At 38.5% G+C, this 23,830-nt stretch overlaps 1 protein-coding gene across 2 annotated transcripts in view; it reads right to left on the reverse strand.

Moving 5' to 3' along the window:
- Positions 1-4,997: 4,997 nt before the first annotated feature.
- CYYR1 (cysteine and tyrosine rich 1) overlaps positions 4,998-23,830 on the reverse strand; it is a 105,820-nt gene continuing 86,987 nt past the window's right edge. Inside the window, exons 3-5 of one of the 2 annotated variants that reach the window (XM_032629331.1) lie at positions 20,321-20,478; positions 14,122-14,161; positions 7,354-7,460 (exon numbers count right to left, since the gene is read on the reverse strand). In XM_032629331.1, coding sequence (XP_032485222.1) covers positions 7,430-7,460; positions 14,122-14,161; positions 20,321-20,478 — 229 coding nt within the window. In that variant the 3' untranslated portion in view covers positions 7,354-7,429. Of the gene's footprint in view, positions 7,461-14,121; positions 14,162-20,320; positions 20,479-23,830 lie in introns of both variants that reach the window. The other variant, XM_032629329.1, reaches the window with a different exon arrangement.

Raw genomic sequence — 23,830 nt, forward strand, 5'->3', positions numbered from 1 at the left:
GCAGCTCCTGGAAGGAATCCTGGTGTCTGGGCACAGCAAACCAATGCACAGATCTTAACAAGGGTCGTCAGCAGCATGGCAGTGCCACGTGACCTTCATGTAATCTAGTGGTTGGCAAATGTCTAGCCAATTACATCTGTAAAAGGAAGCTGGAGAAAAAGAAACTGGGAGATGAAACCTGGTAACTGAAAGGCCATAAGAAATATCCTCTGCGGACTCCCAAATATAATTATAAGTTGTACTTTGCAGGAGTGTGGAAGTCCTACAGTAGCAAATGAGGCCCAAGATGGAGAAATATCATTTATTAGATTAGTATGGTCTGGAGAAGCACAGACTTCATAAATATTTTAATTTTGACATTCATGTATAGACAGCTGTGTGCTGGGCAAAACTTGTTGTATTTTTTGATTGGTATAGAACTCTGCTGTTTATGCAGAATTATCTGGAAGGCTACTATTGCCTTTTTCTCATTTAAAAATCCTTCCCTCACTATTCTAACATATTATTAATGTCCTTTAATATTTTCTTGCTTATATGTATTTTTTCTTTTAAAATTCTGTAGACCTCTCAAGTTTCTAAAAAAAATGCACAACAGAAAACCAACAACCAATTCCATAACAATATGAGATGTGTACAATGTAGACACCAATTTTTATAGTTTTTATTCATTCTTACCAATATTTATGACTATCCCTTCAAAATTAGTTAAAAGTTCACATCGTTTTGCAGATGTCTCCTTCCTTTATCCCTTTTCCATAAATATTGACTCATTCCTTGTCTGGTCAAAAGAAAATATAGAGCATCCACTGAAAATTCATAGTGGTTTCTGTACAGGTGAAAAGTCATGACCTGGGAGATAACTGAGTGAAAGTACCTGCTGGGACCAGGTGCTGTATCAGAAATGAAAGGGTCCTGTTGCTCTCTATTTCAGCCACAGTGTATGTAAGAAATGGAACCTATGGAGACTAAATGATGAATTGCAACAGATGGACCAAGTGAAGGATATGAGTCATCACGATTGTTCAAACATGTACAATCATCCACTTGGAACTCAAGCCATGAAAAGGCCGCTTCTATGATCAGCTCCAAGATTGCCATGGGTAGCTCTTACAAGCAAAGTGTAAATATGGATATATTTCTTTGCAGCATTAAAGGTTTATTGTCACTGAAAGATTATTTTTTTAGGACTGTGATGTATCTATAGTTCCTGCAAAATGGGGATAATTTTAATACCTAGACCATGGGACTGGAAGATTAAATGTAATTAAATGTAAAGTGCTTACAACAGTGCCTGGCACCAACACCCCCCCAAACTATTGTTATTATTATGATTTAAAGTTAGATATTTTTAGGGAGGATTCCATGGAGAATCAATCTTTCTTACAATGGTATTATTGCTTTTCAGGACTTGGATAAACGCTCTATTGCTCTCTGTACATATTAAAATAGTAATAGCACAAAAGCTGGTAGCTATTTTATTACCCATTTCCAGCAGTTTTGGTCTTTTTTGTCTCATTTCAGAATACTCAGTGGTCTTCCAACATACCTTGAAGGAATGGTAATATGAAAACCATGGCATCATAGTTTAGTAAAACTGCCCTTAGTGGATCCTTTGGACAATGCTTCTGAAATCTACATTACATTAGGATCCATTCTATGGAAATGTGATTTATGAGGTAATTCTTTTCTGATATTTGGTTGGTATTTTTCTTATGGAAAAAATGAGAAGCTCAATTTTAATCTGAAGAATTATGAAAGTGCCTCTCCCAGCCTAGCATGTTGTCTTGTTTTGACTGAGTCAGTGACGATTAGCGTGTGCATTTACCTTAGCCAACATGTGTTAACTTGTGCTTAAAAACACAATCCAGCTTTATCTGGATTGACATGCATCATAATTAAAAACTACAAAACTATATAGCCTTTTTCCCAGTTCCCTGACCCATATCTTGGATTATGGACCCCTTTTAGAATATGTTACTCACTATAAACTCTCTTCCTTTCATTCTTAAAGTTATTTTAACTTTCTTTAATGCCAAATATTATTTGCTGACCTAATATATTCAATCATCTATTTCATATTTCAAATCTCGTAGAGTGACCACCTGGAGATGACAGATGTCCAGGAGATAGTCCTTGGAGTACAAAGATAGGTACAAAAAGGGTCAGAGGTGGGACTCAATTATTTCTGATTGGAGGAATGATCAGAATTCTCAGAGTATAAGCCCTTTAGCTACATCTGGAAAGAAGAGCAGGGGATTTACAGAAGTGAGAGGCCTATTCCCAGGCAAGGAAGTGAGGGAGTTTGTCTTGTGTGTTCAGGTGGTGGTGAGACCCAGGGGGTGGGTCTCCTAGTGCATTTTCACAGGCAAAACAGAACTTGAACTTTAACAGTTTCATTCTTCTGAACTGCTTTCAAGTTGTTCCCAGTTAACAGAGAAGATAATATGCAAGATGTGTGATAATGAAGACATTGACTTCAAGGTACAAAAATGGGGAAATCAGATCACTTGGTTCTCTTTGGATTTTAATCAGAAAAAATTATCGATCTTTCAGGCCATGGAAACAATATAAGATCTCTCATTCACTTATCACTCACTACCAAACGTGATTCAGAAGGTGATTCCTCTGCCTCTTCTCTAAGAAATGGCAAGTGGTAGACACTCAAAAGCTCCTCACGACTGGGATATCAGAGGGGGAGCAGAGAAGAAATAGGAATCGAAGAGTCTAACTGTGCATCATTGTGTTTTGTTTTGTTTTTTTTTTTTTGCAGTACGTGGGCCTCTCACTGCTGTGGCCTCTCCTGTTGCGGAGCACAGGCTCCGGACGCGCAGGCTCAGTGGCCATGGCTCACCGGCCCAGTTGCTCCGCGGCATGTGGGATCTTCCCAGACCGGGGCACGAACCAGTGTCCCCTGCATCGTTAGGCGGACCTCAACCACTGCACCATCAGGGAAGACCCTGTGCATCATTGTTTTAAACCAGTTATTCCTTAATGCATCCAGAGAAGGCAAGCATTCCCAGTACATGTTTCTGCAGTCCCAAACATTTGTTGGGTTTGTTTTCCATTTTTAGTGAAGGTATTCAGGATTAGGTTAGGTAGCAACTTGATCCACTGAACACTCATCTGGAAACTTGTCTTGGAATTCTTTTCTTGATGAAGATTAAATATTTTGGAACAAAGTTGAAACAGAGGTTAGAACTGGGACCACGTTAAGACTTGTCCAGAAGGTATGTGGTATGTGTTGTACTTCATTCCCTGTCAAAATGTGATAGACTTTAGTACAGCTTGTAAATAAAGTTCATGAAAAATGCAAATGTAGTGTCTCCTTTCAATATTCCTTAGGAATGCAGCACTTACCCAGTTAGCATGGGCCTCTGTTGCTGGCTCCATTCTAGCCCTGCCAGGTCACTAAAAGCAAATTGATCACAGCCAAGCATGGCCCTGGTATTCTTTCAGCTGCTGAGTTGGCACATTCTTGGTTGAGGCAAGATTGCCTGAACTTCAAATAATGAATTTAAAGGGAATGAGATGAACTATCCTTGCTCTGGTAGGCTGACTACCAAGAATGCTCTCACCTCCTGGTATTTGCACCTTCATGTAATCCCCTCCTCTTTTGTACAGAGTGGACCTAGGGACCTGATTCTAAGGAATAGGACATGGCAAAAGTGATGGGATATCACTTCCAAGATTAGGTTTTAAGTCTATGACTCCCCTCTGGCTAGCACTATGTTTTGCTACCAGGTTCTTTCACTCTATGGCTCTTCTTGCTGTCTCGCACTGGGGAAGCAAGCTGACATATTTTTGAGTTGCCCTAAGGAGAGACCCATATGGTGAAGAATAGGGGTAAACGACAGCCAGTGAGTCATTGAGGCCCTCAGTCCAAAAGCCTGCAAGGAACAGACTCCTGTCAATGACCACGCATGTGAGTGAGCTTGGAGATTGATCTTTCCTCTGTTGCACACTGATGTGACTGCAGCCTGTGACAGTCCCTGAGCTGGAGGACCAGCTAAGCGACGTCCAGATTCTGTACCTATAGAAACCGAGATAATAAATGTTGTTGTTTCAAGCCACCAAGTTTTGGGGTAATTTGTTACACAGTGATGGATAACTGTTACACCTGCTTATAGAAGTGGTAAGGCCTGGGATTGGGGGCACAAAGGTTGGAAAGAGAATTAGGTATGTATATTTGTGTCACCAACCTAGATAGAATCTTTATGACCGATGTCCTACCTCTACTTTTATTTATTTATTTATTTATTTATTATTATTTTTTTTTGCGGTACACGGGCCTCTCACTGCTGTGGCCTCTCTCGTTGCGGAGCACAGGCTCCGGACGCGCAGGCTCAGCAGCCATGGCTCACGGGCCCAGCCGCTCCGTGGCATGTGGGATCCTCCCGGACTGGGGCACGAACCCGTGTCTCCTGCATCGGCAGGTGGACTCTCAACCACTGCACCACCAGGGAAGCCCTATAGGTAAGATTTTCTAGAGCAGCACTGCCCAATAAGGTAGCCACTGACCTCATGAGATTATGTAGCATTTGAAATGTGGCTAGTGAGACTGAGGAATTAAATTTTTCCTTTAGTTTATTTTAAATTCATTTAAATTGAAATAATCATATGTAGCTGGTGGCTAATGTGTTAGATAGCTCAGTTCTAGAGGCTGTCATCCTTATGTTATTATTTTGTTAATTTATTTTTGGCTAATATTTATACAACATTTTCTACATGCCAGGCACAATATGTAGAATGTTATGTGTAATCATCCAATTTTCACAAAACCTGATGAAGTCGATTCTATTATTTACATTTTCCAGAGCAGAAAGTTGAATTTTAGAGAGATGAAGTGGCCTGCCTCAAATCATCATACAGGCAGGAGACAGGATTCCAAACAAAGTTTATCTGGCTCCAGTCCCATGTTTCCTGTACGGAAGAACGAGGCTAAACCGGCAGAGATGGAGGGTGAAACAAAACAGACGCAAGACAATTTAAAATATAACTCTTGTTATAATCGGTTATTTCATTTTATTGCTTATTATAAACACTTTGGACATAGCAAATACATTAGTTTTTAAATAACCATAATTCAAAGCTTTCATATCATATACTATTTCCCCCCAAGATGTGTCATCTGTGAAAATAATCAGTGAACTCCAAAAGTCTATACTGATATTGTGCACCTTTACGCGATTGTGACACTAAATACAAATAGTAAAAATACTCATCTGTTGTAGGTGTGTGGGTTTGTGATATGCTTTAAGGGAGGCCATAAAAAAACTCAAAGAAGAGAGATGGTGTGGATTGTAATAGCTCCTATGTGGGTCATGTTTGCAGAACATAGAAGGTATGCACAATAAACATTTATTGACAGAGAAGGTATGCACAGTAAACATTTATTGACAGTGAATATGATGAGAATTCAATTTCTGCTGGACTCTTCCTCTCCAGTTTTTCTTAAGTGCATTGGGAAACATCATTCTGAATGTCACTGGCACTTTGAGTTGTGTAGCTACAGTGTAATTGGGTTTGATCGCACTTGCAGAAGGGAGATAAATTAAAGCATATGCACTGTTAAAATTGTGCTAAAATCTCAGTTACTTGGATGGACTAGAATGCTTGAATGCTTTCTGGCTTCATAAGCAAGAAAATCACCAGTGGCTAAAAATCAAGCAAGTCATTCCAAACAAATCTAGCTTCTAGATTTCACTGGCAGTTAGACTGTATTTCAGTCAGATCAATGTATTTGAAAGTAAAATATGCTACTTATATGAGCTACTGAGTTTCCCAACTACAACTACTGAGTTCCTGAACTATAACTTTTACTTTAAGACATTTCTTTTGGTTGTTTTGTCCAGCAAAATCCTTAGCATCATTTTGGGATTTCACTGAATTGTGCTGATGATGTTGGATTAAACATTTTAGGTTTAATTGAAAAGTGACAAACAAATATAATCATCTATTCCCAATAGTTTCTCAACGTACAATTTTAAATACATAAAAGGACCTCATAAAAATAGAAATGTTAATTAAGGTCACTGGCAGCAAAGTATGGCATATTAGAATTATTTATTAAAAACTTTTACACCTAAAGGTAGGCACTTCATAAAATATGGATTTTGGCAAAAGGCAACAGTTTGATGTCAATATCTTACTTTTCCATTAACTGTATAACTTTTTCAAGAGAATAGACTATTAAAATATTACAAGAAAAACAGAAATTTGTCTAAGCTGCATGTGAGTGGAGTTACACAGAACAGAATCCAAACTTCATTTTTCCCTCCTCTTTTTGTAAACTTTTGTATATCTTCCTGGTCGGGTTCTGAAATTGCACTCCCTGATGTAAAATCCCATGGGATTCTGGCTTCTCATCTTTTAATCTGAAATGAAGTATTTGTTGCTTGTGGAACTTGGTAAATTTTTTTTCACAGTTGGAATAACCTTTATCATAATACACTAAATAAAAACAGATGATTTTTAGGTGGCAGTATCTAGCATTGAAGAGTTCTTGGCTTCAAGCAGCTGTTAAGTCCTTTTGATTGTTTTAAGTCTCAAATTAGATAGATTCAACTATCTCTGTTATTTTCATTCTTGATGGCATAGAAATTCACCTCACATTTACCTAAAACATGAGCAGAGCTTTGGGGGCCCGTTGAACCCATCTACCATTTAATTTAGCTCTCCCTTCTCGAGTGTGTCTCTACCAGGTAGTCAGCCAGGTTCTGTTTGGAGTCTTGGTGATAGGGAGCTTCACAAAGCAATCTAGTCAATATGAAAGCTTCAGCAGCCCTTTCTTATACTAAAGCTAAAGTTCTCTTCCTGTAACTTCCATCTAGTGTTTCCAACAATATAAGGCATAGAGTAGGCTTTCAGGCACTCGATCTGCATTTGTTGATGAACAAAAAGACTGAACAATTCTAGTTCTGACTTTTAAAGCTACAGAGTATAGTTGTTTCCTTATGTAGTCCAGGTTATCCTCTTGTCTTACATAAATCTTCTCCTTTTCAGGATCAATATTGCAATTTCCTTCATTTGTTCCTTAAGCAACATGAATTTCCGATGTTTTGTCTATCCATTACTCTTCTCTGAGTGTGCTTATGTTGATCAGTAGAACTCTTCAAATGTGGTCCCATTGAACCCAACATAATACCCCATATGGGATCAGCTCTGAGCAGGGTAGAAACCCTGAATCTCTTCTCTTAGCCTGGACATTCCACTTGACATATTGTCTAACCCAAAAAGGTTTTCCTTAGGGCAATCCTTTCCTGTCTGTTTCTGAGTAGAGACATTTTATCCTGGGCAAGATCTCTGATTGGCACATACTCTGTTCTGGGGGAAGGATTACTTCCTTGAATTTCCAGGATATGGAGGGGGTGGAGAATGCTGTGCTGGGGTCGGGGAGTACGGAGGGGGCAAGTCTGCACAGTGTTCCATCTCATGGTCGTAACTGTAGGGGGGTGGTGCCACTGGAAAAGAAAAGGAGAAGGGCATCAGGCATTTAGCAATAATTGAGTGTCCACTATATTTGAGCCACTGGGCTGGGTACTTTGGGGGAGGACATAAGCTTTGCTTTCAATAATCATAGTTTTATCAGGCTGGCGACACACATGTATGGAAGGGCAAGTGCTATAAAAAGTGGTGCCGTTGGCCAAAGTATTTAGAATTGGTGGCTTAGGGCAAGTTTCTTGGAAAGATGATATAGAAGGGGCAGATAGAGAAGGGGCTAAAGGATGATTCAATTTGAGCAAAAGCACCAAAGCAAGAGAGAACTTGTTCAAAGCAAAGGATACATGGAGGAGAGAAATGGGAAAAGATGTTGAGGAATCTGATTGTATCACCATCATGGTGGGCTTTTACAAAATTCTAATTTAAATGGATAACTAATAAGAACCTGCTGTATAAAATAAATAAAATAAAATACAAAAAATATTCTAATTTTTTTTTTTTAATTTCATACAATTTTATGGACTTCCCTAGCAGTCCAGTGGTTAAGACTCCGTGCTTCCAATGCAGGGGGCATGGGTTCCACCACTGGTCAGGGAACTAAGATCCTTCATGTTGTGTGGCACAACGAAAAAAATGTTTTTTCATATAATTTTTAAAGGTTACACTCCATTTACACTTATTACAAAATATGGGCTATATTGCCATGTTGTATAACATAGGGGTCGGGGGAGTGGGGGGTACAGACTATTGGGTGTAAGATAGGCTACATGGACATTGCACTTTGAATATCACAAAAGGAGTGTGTGATATGCAGGCATCAGAGATTTTTTGAATATGCTAGTGAATATGCTTTAGGAAGGTGACTCTTTCGGCAGTATGGATTCAGGTGGAGCAAAGAACAGGTGAGATGATGTAGTAACATATGTGAGGGATGATAAAGGACTCATGGAAGTTGGGGGTGGGGATTATAGGAGCCCTTGAACAGCTGAGTGCTTAAGTGATGACTGAGTAGGTGGAAAAGGGGTCGAGGGTAAGAAGGTGTTGCAGTATTGGGTACCTGGTACTGGGCTCCTGTAACTTGGAGGGTCATGGAGCCATTACAGAAATAAGAAAAAAAAAAAAAGGAGGACAAACAGGTTTAGAAATGGGGATGGAGAATTTAGTTTTCTAAATCTTATTAGAAAAAGTGTTTTTAATTTTTTATTATACTATTATATGACAGTGTGTTTTAAAATCACATTTAATACATTTGTTATGACTGTATATAGACATCTATTTTGTAGTGCTCTCCACCCCGTCTCCAGGGTTGGAAGAGAGGTATTCCTTGAGCACTCCATGTCTTTAAGAACCAAATCACTCGACAACATCTGAGCAACCTCTCAGCAACCCCTCTGATGATTTTCTAGTAATTGATTTATCATCAAGATTGTGATTCTAGTTGGAAATTGACATGTCTTAATTGCTTACTGTGAATGTAGCCTAAACCACAAGACTAGTGTTATAATGATGCAAATAAGCAGCCAAGCTTTTACTTCTAGAATGGAAGAAAAGAACAAGCAACATTTCAACAAACATTTCTAAAACGTCTTCTAAATTGTACTCTTACAATAAGATTATGACGGTATTCTGATCAATATGCATGTATAAACATAGGGCTTCACCCTATATGCAAACACAAAGTTTCTTCTGAATCTCTTTATTTAAAAAAATTTTTTTAAATTAATTTGTATTGGAGTATAGTTGATTTACAGTGCTGTGTTGGTTTCTGCTGTACAGCAAAGTGAATCAGTTATACATATACCCACTCTTTTTTAGATTCTTTTCCCATCTGTATCTCGTTAACTTGGCTCTCTCTACCAGGAGCTTGATGATTTAAACCATTTACTGATCTGCCTGTACTTAGGGATGTGAAGAAGCAGAATTGAGGCACCTGACACAAGAGAAAGATGGAGACACAGAACTGGGTGGGATGTCCTCTGAGGGATGCTCTGGTGAGCAAAGGCTTTGCAAGTCTCTCGTGGGCTGAGCAGGCCAAGGGCTCAGAGCAGAGGACACAGATCTGTGGAGAAGGCAGCTTCTCCACGGCTGCTTTAGACCTGGGAGGCTGGCCTATTCCAAGCTTTGTTTTCTACAACAAAATGGAATAACTCCTGCCAGAGTCTAAACACACATTCCCTCTGCATTATGCCTACTCCTTTGCTTCATTATATCCAAGAGGACTGAGACAAAGAGATTTATAATAAACTTTATCCAAGGCAAGAAATGCAGCCTCCATGTAAAACAGGAAGTTACAGCTGGGTTCCCATTGAACTGTTTCTTATAAGCATGTGGGTTCTAAGCTGTTTTTATGATGAAGCTTTTCCTTGCCTCCCACTTGAGAAGCACACACCAGATGATTCTACAGATCGACTCTGCATCCTTCTCTGTCATGAAGCTGTGGTGTGTCTTTATGCTTCAGTAACAAAGCATTTATATTTTTCCATCTGCATATAAACTGCTGGAGGACATTTCAGGGAGATTCCCTACGGTTTATACAGCTGCATGTTGAGCATGAAAATCTAAGATATGAAACAGTGTTCTTTCATTCATGTAGCCTTTGTTATTTTGATAAGGTGATAATATAATGCTGAAGAGTGGTATTTGGAGGACTACATCCATCATGAAATAAACACGGCACATCTTTTATAGTACCAGCCGCAGGAAGACATTTTGAAATAATAATGGTGTAACTGTGGACTGTGCTATCTTTCTTTCTTACAGATAAAAATATTTCACTAGGAAGTAAACTTTTCAGGGTATCAATTTTAGAATTCTTGATTAACCCTAAGAGGTTTTGTTCTCTCTTAAAGGTCAAATCATCTTTAAAAGATACATGGATGCAGCTGGAGATATGGTGCTTTTGAAATTCTTTCATAACCAATAATTCTAATTCTCTGACTTAAGTAGGGCAAATATGTCATTTATCATGTATGTCAATGTAGTTGTGTAGAATTTTGCAAAATTTAGGGATTCTATGAAATTCATAGGAGGAAGTTAATGTTTTTTTTTTTTTTTTTTTTTTTTTTAGCAGTACTTGGGCCTCTCACTGTTGTGGCCTCTCCTGTTGCGGAGCATAGGCTCCAGACGCGCAGGCTCAGCGGCCATGGCTCATGGGCCCAGTCACTCCGCGGCATGTGGGATCTTCCCGGACCGGGACACGAACCCGTGTCCCCTGCATCGGCAGGCGGACTCTCAACCACTGCGCCACCAGGGAAGCCAGAAGTTAATGTTTTTTTACCCACTCAGGATAACATCTCTAAAACAAATATAAAGGGAAGGTGCATGGTGTTATAAAAATTGTACAACATTATTTTAGAAAATGTGGAAACAGAGGAAAATCATCCATAATTCTGTCACCACAGTTTAACAAACAATATCTTTATATACTCCCTTCTAGTCACTTGTGTTTTTATATCCTTGTAGTTACGTAAAATAGTGTATGCTTTTTCACTCTGTATTGTAACAATCTTCTTCATTCTGCGACATATTTTTCATGAACACTATTGTTAACAGCTGTACATTATTCCACTTACCATTCACTTATTTTGAGATTAGCAATTTTTTATTATTATAAATAGTGGAGTGACAAATGTCTTTCTACATATAGACTTTTTATTACTTTGATTTAGTTTTTTAGAATAAAATTCCAGGAATCAACTAGCTGGCTATCATTTAATATTTTGGTAATTTAATAGTGAAAAAATTTCGCTATTAAAACATCCCTTAATTTTACATTTCTTTGACAGTTTTACGTCTTGTTTATTATTTGTAATTCATATTGTGTGATTTTTTTGTTTGTTGTGAGCTGATAATTTACAAACTGGGATCTTAATTAGAATTAACATACAATTAAGATAACAAGATATAAATATGTATACAAAGTTATTTATCTTTTCTATACCTTTCTAAAAATAACTTTGTCAAAATGATTAGCTATGGTATTTTTACCTTATTGACATCCCGAAGTTTAAAACTTGTATCTAAGAAAATATATGTGGGCTTTTCATCCTTTTTATCTCTTCTGTATTGTTTCCAAATTTAAACATTTGTCTTTCAGATATGTGGTTCATAACCAATCTATTTTTGAGTTTTTCCATGTAAATTTATATATTTGGTGCTTCCTTACATCTGTTATTTTACATCAGAGTTTATTTTTTCTAAGTTTTAAATTTTGATTAAGCCAAAGTATTGAAGCGTTGCCTCTTAATCCTCACTTTTCACATTGTTTTATTATCTCTCCTTTAGAGTTTGTGAAATTTTAATCACTTGTTCTGTTCCAATTACCAAGGCATATCTTTTTTTTTACCAGAAACACCTGATTTTAATTATTATTGAGTTTCAGTGATTTTACTATCTGATAGAACAGGTGAAATTCATGACTTATTTTTTTAACACTTTTTAAATTTATTTTTTCAGTTGAGATACAACTGACATAACATTGTGTAAGTTCAAGGGGTACAATGTATTGATTTGATACATTTATATATTGCAATATGATTACCACCTGTTAAATTAATTAAACAAGGAGGTTATTAGACTGAGGTGGCTCTAATGCCATGGTGTCTATGTAAGCAAACCAAAATCTAAGCTGCAAGTGCCTCAAAGTTATGAAATCAAAACGCTAAGGACAACCAATCACAAACAGCCAACTAGGCTTTAAGTTAAAGGAAATCAAATAATTTCCTTTTGTTGCTTCCATGCTTCCTCTGTATAAGGCAGGGCCCCCCTAACCACTTTGGGTTTGGTGCTGCCCCATTTTTGCTCAAATAAACTCTTCAAGATTTTAATATGCCTCAGTTTATCTTTTAACACATCTTAGCATTAGCTGACACTTCTATCACTCATGACTTATTTTAAAAGACAACTTCTACGAATGACCCAATTTCATTTCTTTTTATGGCTGGGTAATATTCCATTGTATATATGTACCAGTCTTCTTTATCCATTCATCTGTCAATGGACATTTAGGTTGATTCCATGTCCTGGCTATTGTAAATAGTGCTGCAATGAACATTGGGGTGCATGTATCTTTTGGAATTATGGTTTTCTCAGGGTATATGCCCAGTAGTGGGATTGCTGGGTCATATGATAGTTCTATTTTTAGTTTTTTTAAGGAACCTGATGTAGATGAAACTAGAGTCTATCATACAGAGTGAAGTTAAGTCAGAAAGAGAAAAACAAATATCATACACTAACGCATATATGTGGAATCTAGAAAAATGGTACAGATGAACCTATTTGCAGGGCAGGAATAGAGACATAGATGTAGAGAACAGACATGGGGAGGAAGGGGAGGGTGGGATGAATTGGGAGATTAGGTTTGACATAAATACACTGCCATGTGTAAAATAGATAGCTAGTGGGAACTTGCTGTATAGCACAGGGAGCTCAGCTCGGTGCTCCATGATGACCTAGATGGGGGAGATGGAGGGTGGAGGAGGGAGGTCCAAGAGGGAGGGGATGTGTGTATGCGTATGGCTGATTCAGTTCACTGTGCAGCAGAAACTAACACAACATTGTAAAGCAATTATACTCCAGAAAAAGAAAAAAAAAAGGACAACTTCTAACATTATTACTAGGAGCAAACCTTCTCGTCACCCTCCCCCAAACCCCACTACTCACAATTCACCTGAACCCCACTCAGAGCAGAGGCCCACAGAGCTCCTGGCAGGTCCTCCACTGCCTGCCCCTCACCACACAGCACAGCCCTGCCCGTCTCTTCCTCTACAATGGCCCGAGATGCACCTCCGGAAAGGGTGACATCATTAGAACCTAGCATCCCCCTTCCTCTCAGATAACATCAGGACACGTCCTGTCACGTTTACATCCCTCTGTTAGCATGAGAAGGACAAGCTCCTAGAGCACCCTTCAGTGTAGATCTTTAGCTCTGGAAGGCTTTACATATCTAATCTAATTAATTTTCCCAACTTTCCCCACCCCCTTCACTGTGCTCAGTGGAACACAAAGTCTGTCATCAGAAAAGCCCTTTGTACCCTCACCCTCTTTTCATCCCTTTACATGTTACCCCAGCTCGGAATATAAGGAAGTTCTCCTCCAATTGTGTCTGTTTTCTCAGAGAAGTAACGTCGGCTGAGAAATTATCTGCTGAGAGAGAGAAAGGCTGAGGGTTTTTTTTCGAGCTTTGAGAAGAGAGAAGAATACATGAGACAGTTATCTCAGGGAGTGAAAGGGAACATTTGCTTCACCTTTCTAATTTAATTAAAATCTGGTTTTCCATGAGAGGACAGCTTCCTCTGCAGCACTATTAAATCAGAGCTATCCTTTTTCTCCCACATCCTACATTTTATGGGACCAGGAGGTATGCAGGTTGTTCCCTATGATTCAGCCATTTTTAAACAACTTATTTCCCTCTTTAAAAACCTGAGCTTGAAGTCTGTAAGTCTGTTTCTGTTTTGTAAATAAGTTTATTTGTACCATTTCTTTTTAGATTCCACATATCAGCGATATCATGTGATATTTCTCTTTCTCTGACTTACTTCAATCAGTATGACAATCTCTAGGTCCATCCAAAAGAACTTATGGTTACCAGGGGGGAAGGGTGGGGGGAAGGGATAGACAGGGAGTTTGGGATTGACATGCACACACTGCTATATTTAAAATAGATAACCAACAAGGACCTACTGTATAGCACAGGGAACTCTGCTCAGTATTCTGTAACAACCTAAATGGGAAAAGAATTTGAAAAAGAATAGATACATGTATATGTATAACTGAATCACTTTGCTGTACACCTGAAACTAACATATTGTTAATCAACTATATTCCAATATAAAATTAAAAGTTAAAAAACAAAAACAAAAACCTGAGCTTTTTGTAGCATATGCCATGAGATTCTGCTACTTTCTGCTCCTCGTTATCCATAGCTGTGGTTCTCTCTACCCCAAAATCTCACTTATTGAAGTGCGGTACGCGGGCCTCTCACTGTTGTGGCCTCTCCCGTTGCGGAGCACAGGCTCCGGACGCGCAGGCTCAGCGGCCATGGCTCACGGGCCCCGCTGCTCCGCAGCATGTGGGATTTTCCCGGACCGGAGCACGAACCCGTGTCCCTTGCATCGGCAGGCGGACTCTCAACCACTGCGCCACCAGGGAAGCCCTCACTTATTGAAGTTTTAGTATCAAGCCCATTACTCTTCTCTGCATCACGACTTCTGTTATCATTCTAGGTGATTTCAACGTCCACTTGCTGAAATAAATTTCTAGCTCCAGGATGGAGCCACTCCTGCCTGGGTTGCCACATCAGCAAACTGGAGCTTAGGTAACTTTCACGTCATTGAAAAGCTCCGCTTGATGAGAAACTCAGTATATCCAGTCAACTAATCCGCAAACGCCAAGCCAACTCTGGGCTCTATACTTAACTTCCTGGTTCCTTCTCACCCCAAACAAGGCTGCCTCTGTGGCCCCAGCCAATCAGATAGTTTCTATTTTTCTCTTCTTCGTTCTTTATTCTTCACCTTATAAAAGCTTCCTGCCTTCTGTCCATTTTACTGTTCTCCCCATGAAGACCTTTTGATTCATGAAGTTTGCATCACCTAAATTGTCTTCTTTAATCCGTTTTTAACACATGTAACCCTGCCTCTCAGTTCTTTGAGCCTTTTGCCTTCAAAAACCTTTTTCTCACCCTTACTGTAACCAATTATGGTACCATTTTGTAAATATGACCACCCACTTATCTTTCTAAAATATACATCCCAATACATCTTGGACCTCACCTGGATTTCTGATTTACTGATGGCATTAAAAAAATTAATTTAAACTGATGTCACCTCTTTCCTGTCATGTCTTTCTTCATTCAGCTTAGATTTATGGTCCATCACAAAAATTATTCCTGTGCATCTATCAACAACTTTCTCATCTCTTTCTCTCCCCATTGCTTCACAAAGCTCCAGTCCAGCATTTTGGCTACCCCAGATCTGTATCTAGGAGCTTAATATGCTTAGAGCAAAATGCACAGCCATGCTGGCTCATTTCACTTCAAATGCATGACCATATTCTTAAGTGTGGAAGCCCTTGGCATTGCTTGGAAATTGTGCATTAGGCATTTCACCACCCCTCCATTCTCTGAGATTACTGTTTCATGCTTTTTTCTTTCTCCTTAGCTACAAACACCTCCTCAAGCCACTTGCAGCCTAAGACTTGCTTCTTATTTCACTAAGAAAATAGATACAATCAGAAGAGACCATCCTCATATCACCAAATCCTTCGAGTGCATGAGTCTTTTCATGTTCAATGTGCCCTCAATTGTGAATTCAATTATGCAAATGGACATTGGATTCCTTTTTTTAAAAAAGAAATAAATAAATTTATTTATTTGTTTACTTTTGGCTGTGTTGGGTCTTCATTGCTGCACGTGGGCTTTCTCTAGTTGTGGTGAGCGGGGGCTACTCTTCGTTGTGGTGTGCAGGCTTCTCATTGCAGTGGCTTCTCTTGTTGCAGAGCACGGGCTCTAGGTGCGCAGTCTTCAGTAGTTGTGGCTTGTGGGCTGTAGAGCACAGGCTCAGTATTTGTGGTGCAAGGGCTTAATTTCTCCGTGCATGTGGGGTCTTCCTGGCCCCGGGCTTGAACCTGTGTCCCCTGCATTGGCAGGGGGATTCTTAACTACTGTGCCACCAGGGAAGCCCCTTGGTTTCTTAATGAAATATTTCCAAGAGATTTTAAAGAATACAAGCCAGCTATTTTATAGAATGTTCCTCAGCTTGGGTTTGTCAGATAATGTCTCATGTTAAGATTCAGGCTATGAGCTTCCAGCCAGAACACTACACAAGTGAAATTGTATGATCTTCAAAGTAACACCCAAAGGTGCAAGATGTACATCTGTCCCTCTTTGTTGATATTAATTTTTACTTCCTCGTCAAGATGTTGTCTGGTTTCTCCACTGTGTAGTTACTATTTTTCTCCTTGTAACTAATGAGAAATCTAGAGGTAGACAGGTTGAGAGTATGCAAATATCCTGTTCCTCAGCAATGTGTCCCCCAAATTTAGCATCAATTGATGAATCTTGTTCTAAATTTTTCTTATGATGGTTTTAAATGATGATTTTTTTACAGTTCCACAACTTCTTTCTACATGCATCTTTTGGTATTTTTCTGTTATCAAGAAACTCAGATCCTTCTTCATTGTTTATCTACCTATCTGTCTATCTATCTAAATTCATCATCATCTATCTGTCTATTTGCCTATCTATATTGTCTATCAATCATCTATCAATCAATCAATCTATCATCTACCTACCTACGTACCTACCATTAGGGACTCAGTAATGTACTTCATGGCATTTGATTTTTATATCTTTGCCAGGCCTTTTCTTCTGTTCTTTCTGCATTATTTTCCTTCAGATGTGTGTCATCCAAACCCATTTTTAAAAGAAGAGTTAATATAATCACTTTCTTTTGTTTATACTGAAGTTCTGGAAAGTAGGGGAAACGTAAGACTTGACAAATAATTCTTGTTTTCACACTGATGGTTTTAAAAATAGTTGTCATTAAACAGGACACAGTTCATGCCACCCAACATGGCAGGAGTATAAAACTATTTCAGATGGTCACTGTTCAACAATAGGTTGGGTGTGGCATATTACCTGTTCTTGGTAATCTACTCCCAGTGCAGAGTCATGTTCGCTGTAGGGTTCCCCACTGAGTGCTTTCACCAAGGGATGAGATAACCTTGACTAAATTATTTTCTACCCATTTATGTGGCCTTCAGGCTGTATGACTATTCAATAACTTGAGTGATTATTCAATTAGCACAGGGTTAATTAATTAATGTGGGTAAAATTAGTTTTTATTTCCATAGATGAAAGATTTTGAAAAGCAGTCAGTGCTACTCTGTGTTATTTCCTGATCCTTTAAGTAAAAGCTTAATTAGGGACTTTGAGAAGGAAATGAGAAATAATCAAGCGAATCATGTTTTCGACGGCCTAGTCTTTTGCAGTGAAAATGTTTCCATCATAAGGTTTATGATGTTTTTTGCATTATTCAGTTCCCAGAACAATGCATTTACTGAAAATGCAACATGGTGCTGTGATCTGCCAGTATAAATAACGCTACTAGGGCTTCCCTGGTGGCGCAGTGGTTGAGAGTCCGCCTCCCGATGCAGGGGACGCAGGTTCGTGCCCCGGTCCGGGAAGATCCCACATGCCGTGGAGCGGCTGGGCCCGTGAGCCATGGCCGCTGAGCCTGCACGTCCGGAGCCTGTGCTCTACAACGGGAGAGGCCGCAACAGTGAGAGGCCAGCGTACCACAAAATAATAATAATAATAGTGATGCTACTAGAATAAAGTTTTTGAAAACCTGTTTACATGCATGAAATAGAAACCTCAGACCCCAGAAAACACATTAAAATATTTTGCATTTTCTAGTCTAGTTTTATAAAAAATATTTTAAAAATTAATTTTAACTACACTTTTTGATCAAGAAAAGTGAATCTGGAGCGTTATGTACAGATTGATTCTCCTCATCTTCTCTCCAATTAATGTCTCTGTCAGACGCTCCTCTTCTGCTCTTGAGTTACGGATTGGCCAGGTGAAAATAGGGAGATCTGAAGAATAAAAAATAACTCCCCCTATTTTTTCCTTATACCATAGTTTTAACATTGTTATACTAACCCTAATGATATTCTTAGTAAGTTGGAAAGATTCCAAATAGTGAATTGCTTTTGTAGTGAGTAAAAGCTATACATTCCAGGGTGGAATTGAAGGTAAAATTTCTAGGCATTGATATAATTATATCAGATTTTGTCATGATATTCATTCGTTCAGCCATGTCTAGCTGAGTGCCCGTTACATGCCAGTTCCAGTCTTGTATGCTTAGGATTGAGTGGTGAATAAAATTGACAACAATCCCTGCCTCATGGAGCTAATGTTCCAGAAAGTGGGGATAGACAATAAATAGTAAACTTAACCACTAGGTGAACAATATAGTATCTTAGAAGATTAAAAGAAGCATTCTGGACAAAAAGTAGAGTAAGGAGGATTGGGGTGCTATGGGGGAGGGACACATTACAATCTTAAGTAGGGTGATCAGGGAAGGCCTCATTCAGAAAGTGACCTTTGACAAAGACTTGAATTAAGTGAGGGAGTCAGTGTTCTAGGCAAACCTAGATGGCAGTGTGCCCTGTATCTTCACAGCACAGCAAGGAAAAAGTATGAGTGGAGCCAAGTGGCAAGAGGGTGAGTAGAAGGAAGTGAGGTCAGAGAAATAAAATAGAGGGGCCAATTCATGCATTGCCTTGCAGGCCTTGGTAAAGAATTTGTCTTTTACTTTGGATAAAATGAGAAACCACTGGCTTTAAGTCTTCTCCTTGGGGAAATGGGGAGCCACTGGAAAATTTTGAGCAGAGAAGTGATATGATTTGACATTTAATCATCTTAAATGTGTTCAGTTTGCTACTGTGTTTGGAATAGACCCCTGGGAGGCACGAGTGGATGCTGGCAGAGCAGTTAGGATGTTTTCACAGGAATGAGTAGGAGAGCTGATGGTGGCTCCCACCAGAGAAGGAACAGTGGGAAGTATTCAGATACTCTTATATTTTGTAGATGGAGCTGAGAAGTGTTCCTGTTAGATTGCATGTAGATGTTGGGGAAAGAGAGGAGTCCAGGATGACGCCAAGGTCTTTGGCCTGAGCTCCTGGGAGGCTGGAGATGCCATCAACTGAGATGGTGAATGGTGAGTGCAGGAGGCTTTGGGGGGATGTTTGGGAGTACAGCTTTAGACATGTGAAATTTGAAATATATCAGTTAGACATCCAAGTGTAGATGTTCAACCGGCAGTGGGATCAAATGAGTTTGAAATTCAGGAAAGAGGTTTGGAAAGGAGATATATAACATTGGAAGACATTTAGCATGTAAAGAGTACTTAATACCATGAGGCCAAATGATAGAACCAAAGAAGTGAGTGTTGATACAGGATGGAAGAAGACACAAGAGTGAGCCTGGAAGCAGTCTAACATGGAGATATTGGAAAAGAGGGAGGATGGACAAAAGAGGACAGGGAAAATGACCATGCTCGCACTCATCTGAAATTTGCTACCTCAAGCTGAAGATGGTAGAGAAAAAGTTAAGAGAGGAGAGACATTACTAGGGAATTGATACTCAGGGCAGACTGGATGTAGAAGCTACCTTATTCCTTTCCTATAGGGACTGAGAGAGAGGACATGAGTATGGATAGAAAATTATCTTCCTAAGGATTTGTTAAATTTAGAACTTGACTCCTTTTTATATATCAAATTATATATATACAGGTTGACTTAAAAATGCTATTGAAATCAAGGCAAAATGAAGCACTTTGTTTATGTGTTCAATATATTTATATATGGAACTTCTAGTAAATTCTCAAGAAATACTTGTCAAATTATTAATAAATTACCTTTTTGCTGATAATTTTACTATTATGTTAAGACTGTTTTCTTTGCATAAGGGGGACACATAAAAACTTTCTTCAATACTTTTTCTCAAGACATACATACCTATTGAATCAGATGTCAGTTAATTCAGCCATGTAACTTATTCCTTCTCTATAATTATTTGTCAGAACTCACTAGCAAATAGACACAGTGGGTGTGAATTGTCTATTCCTCTTCACTATGGCTGATTGGCAACTGTAGTCAATAAGACAACCACTGAAAATATGAATGTATTCAAATAGGAGGTAGATTTTATTATGTGGATCTAAGTAATCTCCATTGAAAGTTAGAGCTTCAATCTACATTAATTTAGAAGTATCCTACATACTTGGAGATTATTCCAGTGAGAGTCTTCTACCCCAGGAGGACAGCATAACTAACAAATCTGACTCTTCCTTCAGAAAGAGTAAGCAGTTTTGCTTACCAGGGTAGGAGGAGATGGCATTGATGTGGGTGGTCCTGATGACACCCACCCGTGTCCCACGGTTGTTTTTCATGCACATGCAGATACATATGGCAATTCCAGCAATGACCCCCATGATGAATACGATTCCAAATACTATGCCAGCAATTGCTGTGCCCCTAAAAAGGAAAAGCGAAAGTACATTTATTGAAAAGGCTCATAAAGATTCCTCAGCCTTTCAACTATAGTTCCATGACTACATGACAAGTGCCCCTTTAAATATGTTCTTAAGGATAATGTTAAAAAAGACTCATGTTGGGCTTCCCTGGTGGCGCAGTGGTTGAGAATCTGCCTGCCAATGCAGGGATGTGGGTTCGAGCCCTGGTCTGGGAAGATCCCACATGCTGCAGAGCAACTGGGCCCGTCAGCCACAACTACTGAGCCTGCGCGTCTGGAGCCTGTGCTCTGCAGCAAGAGAGGCCGTGACAGTGAGAGGCCCGCACACCGCGATGAAGAGTGGCCCCCGCTTGCCACAAATAGAGAAAGCCCTCGCACAGAAACGAAGACCCAACACAGCCTAAATAAATAAATTTATTAAAAAATAAAAAAGACTCATGTTTTCAGTTCTTGAAACCATTCTATAAGTTAATAATTTCCTTTGCAGCGTTTTCTCTGTTTCTCTTTCTGAAAGTCTATTCTGAAATAAACCTCTGAGCCTCCTGGATAACTTCTCTAATTTTTCCTGTCTCTGTTTTCTTGAACTACTTTCCGGGGAGCTTCATTGACTTTATCTTCCAAACTTTTATTGAACTTTTAAATTTCAGCTATCATATTTTTAACTTCCACGTGCTCTATCTTATCCTTTATTGCAACACCTGTTTTATAGTGTCCTTATTCTGCTTTTATGGATGTAATTTCTTCTATTAATCTCTAACAGTACTCATGACATATTCTTTGAAACTTTATCTGTTTTTTGTGTTTCCTCTGTCCTGTCTAGGCTCCTTCTTATTGATTGTTTACTTTAATCTGTTTCATGTTTGACATTTTCCTTAAATGTCTGGTGATCCCTGAATCTATTCCTATGTAATAAGCTGCTATTTAGTAATAGCTGGTTGGGAGTTCAGTGTGCAAAGCTAGTATTGGACAGGTGAACTCTGCAGTAGAGGATCAACTGAGGCCAGTTCACATAGTTTTGTTTTTCTTTGTAGCTGTTCATTTTTACTCCTTAAAAGGATCCTCCAGTTTCATACTTGGGGAATATGAACTGGGCTGCCAGTTTCCTGGAGCCTGGGGTTTTATCCATAAGGGTATGGACTTTCACAAAATCCTCCTGCTTTCAGCTCAGAGACTCAGTCTCATTCTGCTATGACAGAGGAGGCTTTCAGGTTAAGTCTTCAGTAACAAAATCTTTGTGGTTTAAAAGCATGACTTCTAAAGCCAGACTGCCATGGTTCCAACTGTAGCTGGGTAACCTCAGGCAAGTTGCTCAATGCCCCAGTTTGCTTCTTAATGAAATAAAGGTCAGCTTGGTGCTTATCTGGCTCTCCTCCCAAATTTAATGTTATGAAATAACTGTGCTTCTAGATTCATTTGCCACATAAATAAGTTCCTGTTCTCAAGTGCTATATGAACATCTATCGTGTACTTTTCTAGGACAGGTTCATAAACTCTCATCCCAAGGCCTTGGGACTAGATGTGTCTCGTAAGTCAGGAATGTTCAGATTTTGAAAAGGGAACATGCATATACTGTATATTATATGATATTCCCAGGGCCAACATCCTGAGCATAACACATGTACATTTCTGCAGTAAAGGTAGGAATATTAACACTCGTGTATTACATAGAAGCTATAAAAAAAGCCCCAGGTTCGTTCAGGTTCAGTCCTACCACCAATTGAGTTGTATAAAACCTTTACTTTTCAGAGTTTTTGAGGACTTCAGAATTGCAGATAAGGGACTGTGAACGTATATTTATACAACTCAGAAGAGATCTTCTCTTTCTGACTTTTCCCTACTCACTTAAAAAAACAGAATACCATTATGCATTCCAATAGACTCCTTTAAAATATTCCCACATGCATTTTAACTTTGTTAGTAAATTATGAAAGTAGAATGTGAGACATATTTGGATGGGCTGCTATTAGCAATTAAAGAATGGCAGAGTCTAGCAGTTCAATAAATGTCTTTTCAAGAAAAAAGATTTATCAAAGGTGGTAACTTGAAATTAAAAAGAACTAAAAGTAATCTGGAAACTTCTTTTTTTATTGTAATTTTCAGGTCTAAATAAGACTAAATTGGAGGACTTAATTTATGTTCCAGAAATAATCAATGGTCTAATTATTCAGGTGTAGAGTTTCCAAAGTATGTGTTATGGAAGCTATCAATTTGGGACATATTTATATTCATTAATTCCTTTTTAAATAGAGAAAAGTAAAAAATCAGTCACATTTTGTTTTCTTGTTGGCAGCTTCAGCAAAAATGCCTGCCCTTGAGGTCAATAATGAGGTTGAAACTAATGTGTTAAATGAGGTTTTTGATTAAATCATGATTTTCATGTCCTTAATCCTTTGATACCCATTAGCAATTGTAAATTAGTTATTTAAGACATGGTAAGTATAAAATTTATAGCATTATTTAGTCTGTTATTAATTTAAAAAAATAAGCAGTCACCTTCCAATATATAAATAATTTGGTTTAGTCAACTGTTGGAAAGAAAGAAGCTATTAAGTTGAGAAATTTGGCATCATAAAATCCTTGAAAAGATTTATTTAGGGAATGTATTTTTTTTGAAAGAATGCATTACAAGGTTTGCATATTTTCTCTTCTCTAAAATTCTATTTCGAAATAATTATAGATTCAGAGAGGTCCTCTGTATCCTTCACCCAGTTTCCCCCAATGGTTACATCTTAGGTAACTAAAGTACAACATTAAAACCAGGAAATTGGCATTGGTATAAAGTGTGTGTACAGTTCTATGTCATTTTAACACATACATAGATCCATGCAACCAGTTCAGGAAGCAAGGTACTATACCATCACCCCAAAATATTTCCCTGGGCTCCTCCTTTACAGTCATATCCAACCTCTACCACCATCAATAACCCCTGACACCATTCATCTGTTCTCCATTTCTATAACTTTGTCATTTCAAGAATGTTATACAAATGGAATCACATAGTACATGACTTTCTGAAATGCTCTTTTTTCACTCAGCATTATGTCCTTGGAAGCCATACTGGCTTTTCTGTATAGCAATACATTCCTTTTTATTACTGTGTAGTATTCCATGGTATAGATATAACACCAGACCTGAAAATTACAATAAAAAAGAAGTTTCCAGATTACTTTCAGTATTTTTAATTTCAAGTTATCACCTTTGATAAATCTTTTTTTTTCTTTTTTCTTTGTTTAACCATTACTTCTTATAGGACATTCTGTTTACTTCCAGTTTTGGCTTTTCCATTTATAAAGCTGCGACGAACAATCATGTACTGGTTTTTATGTGGACATAAGTATTCATTTCTCTGGAATA

The sequence above is a fragment of the Phocoena sinus genome, chromosome 4 (genome assembly GCF_008692025.1).
Source record: "Phocoena sinus isolate mPhoSin1 chromosome 4, mPhoSin1.pri, whole genome shotgun sequence".
NCBI lineage: Eukaryota > Metazoa > Chordata > Mammalia > Artiodactyla > Phocoenidae > Phocoena > Phocoena sinus.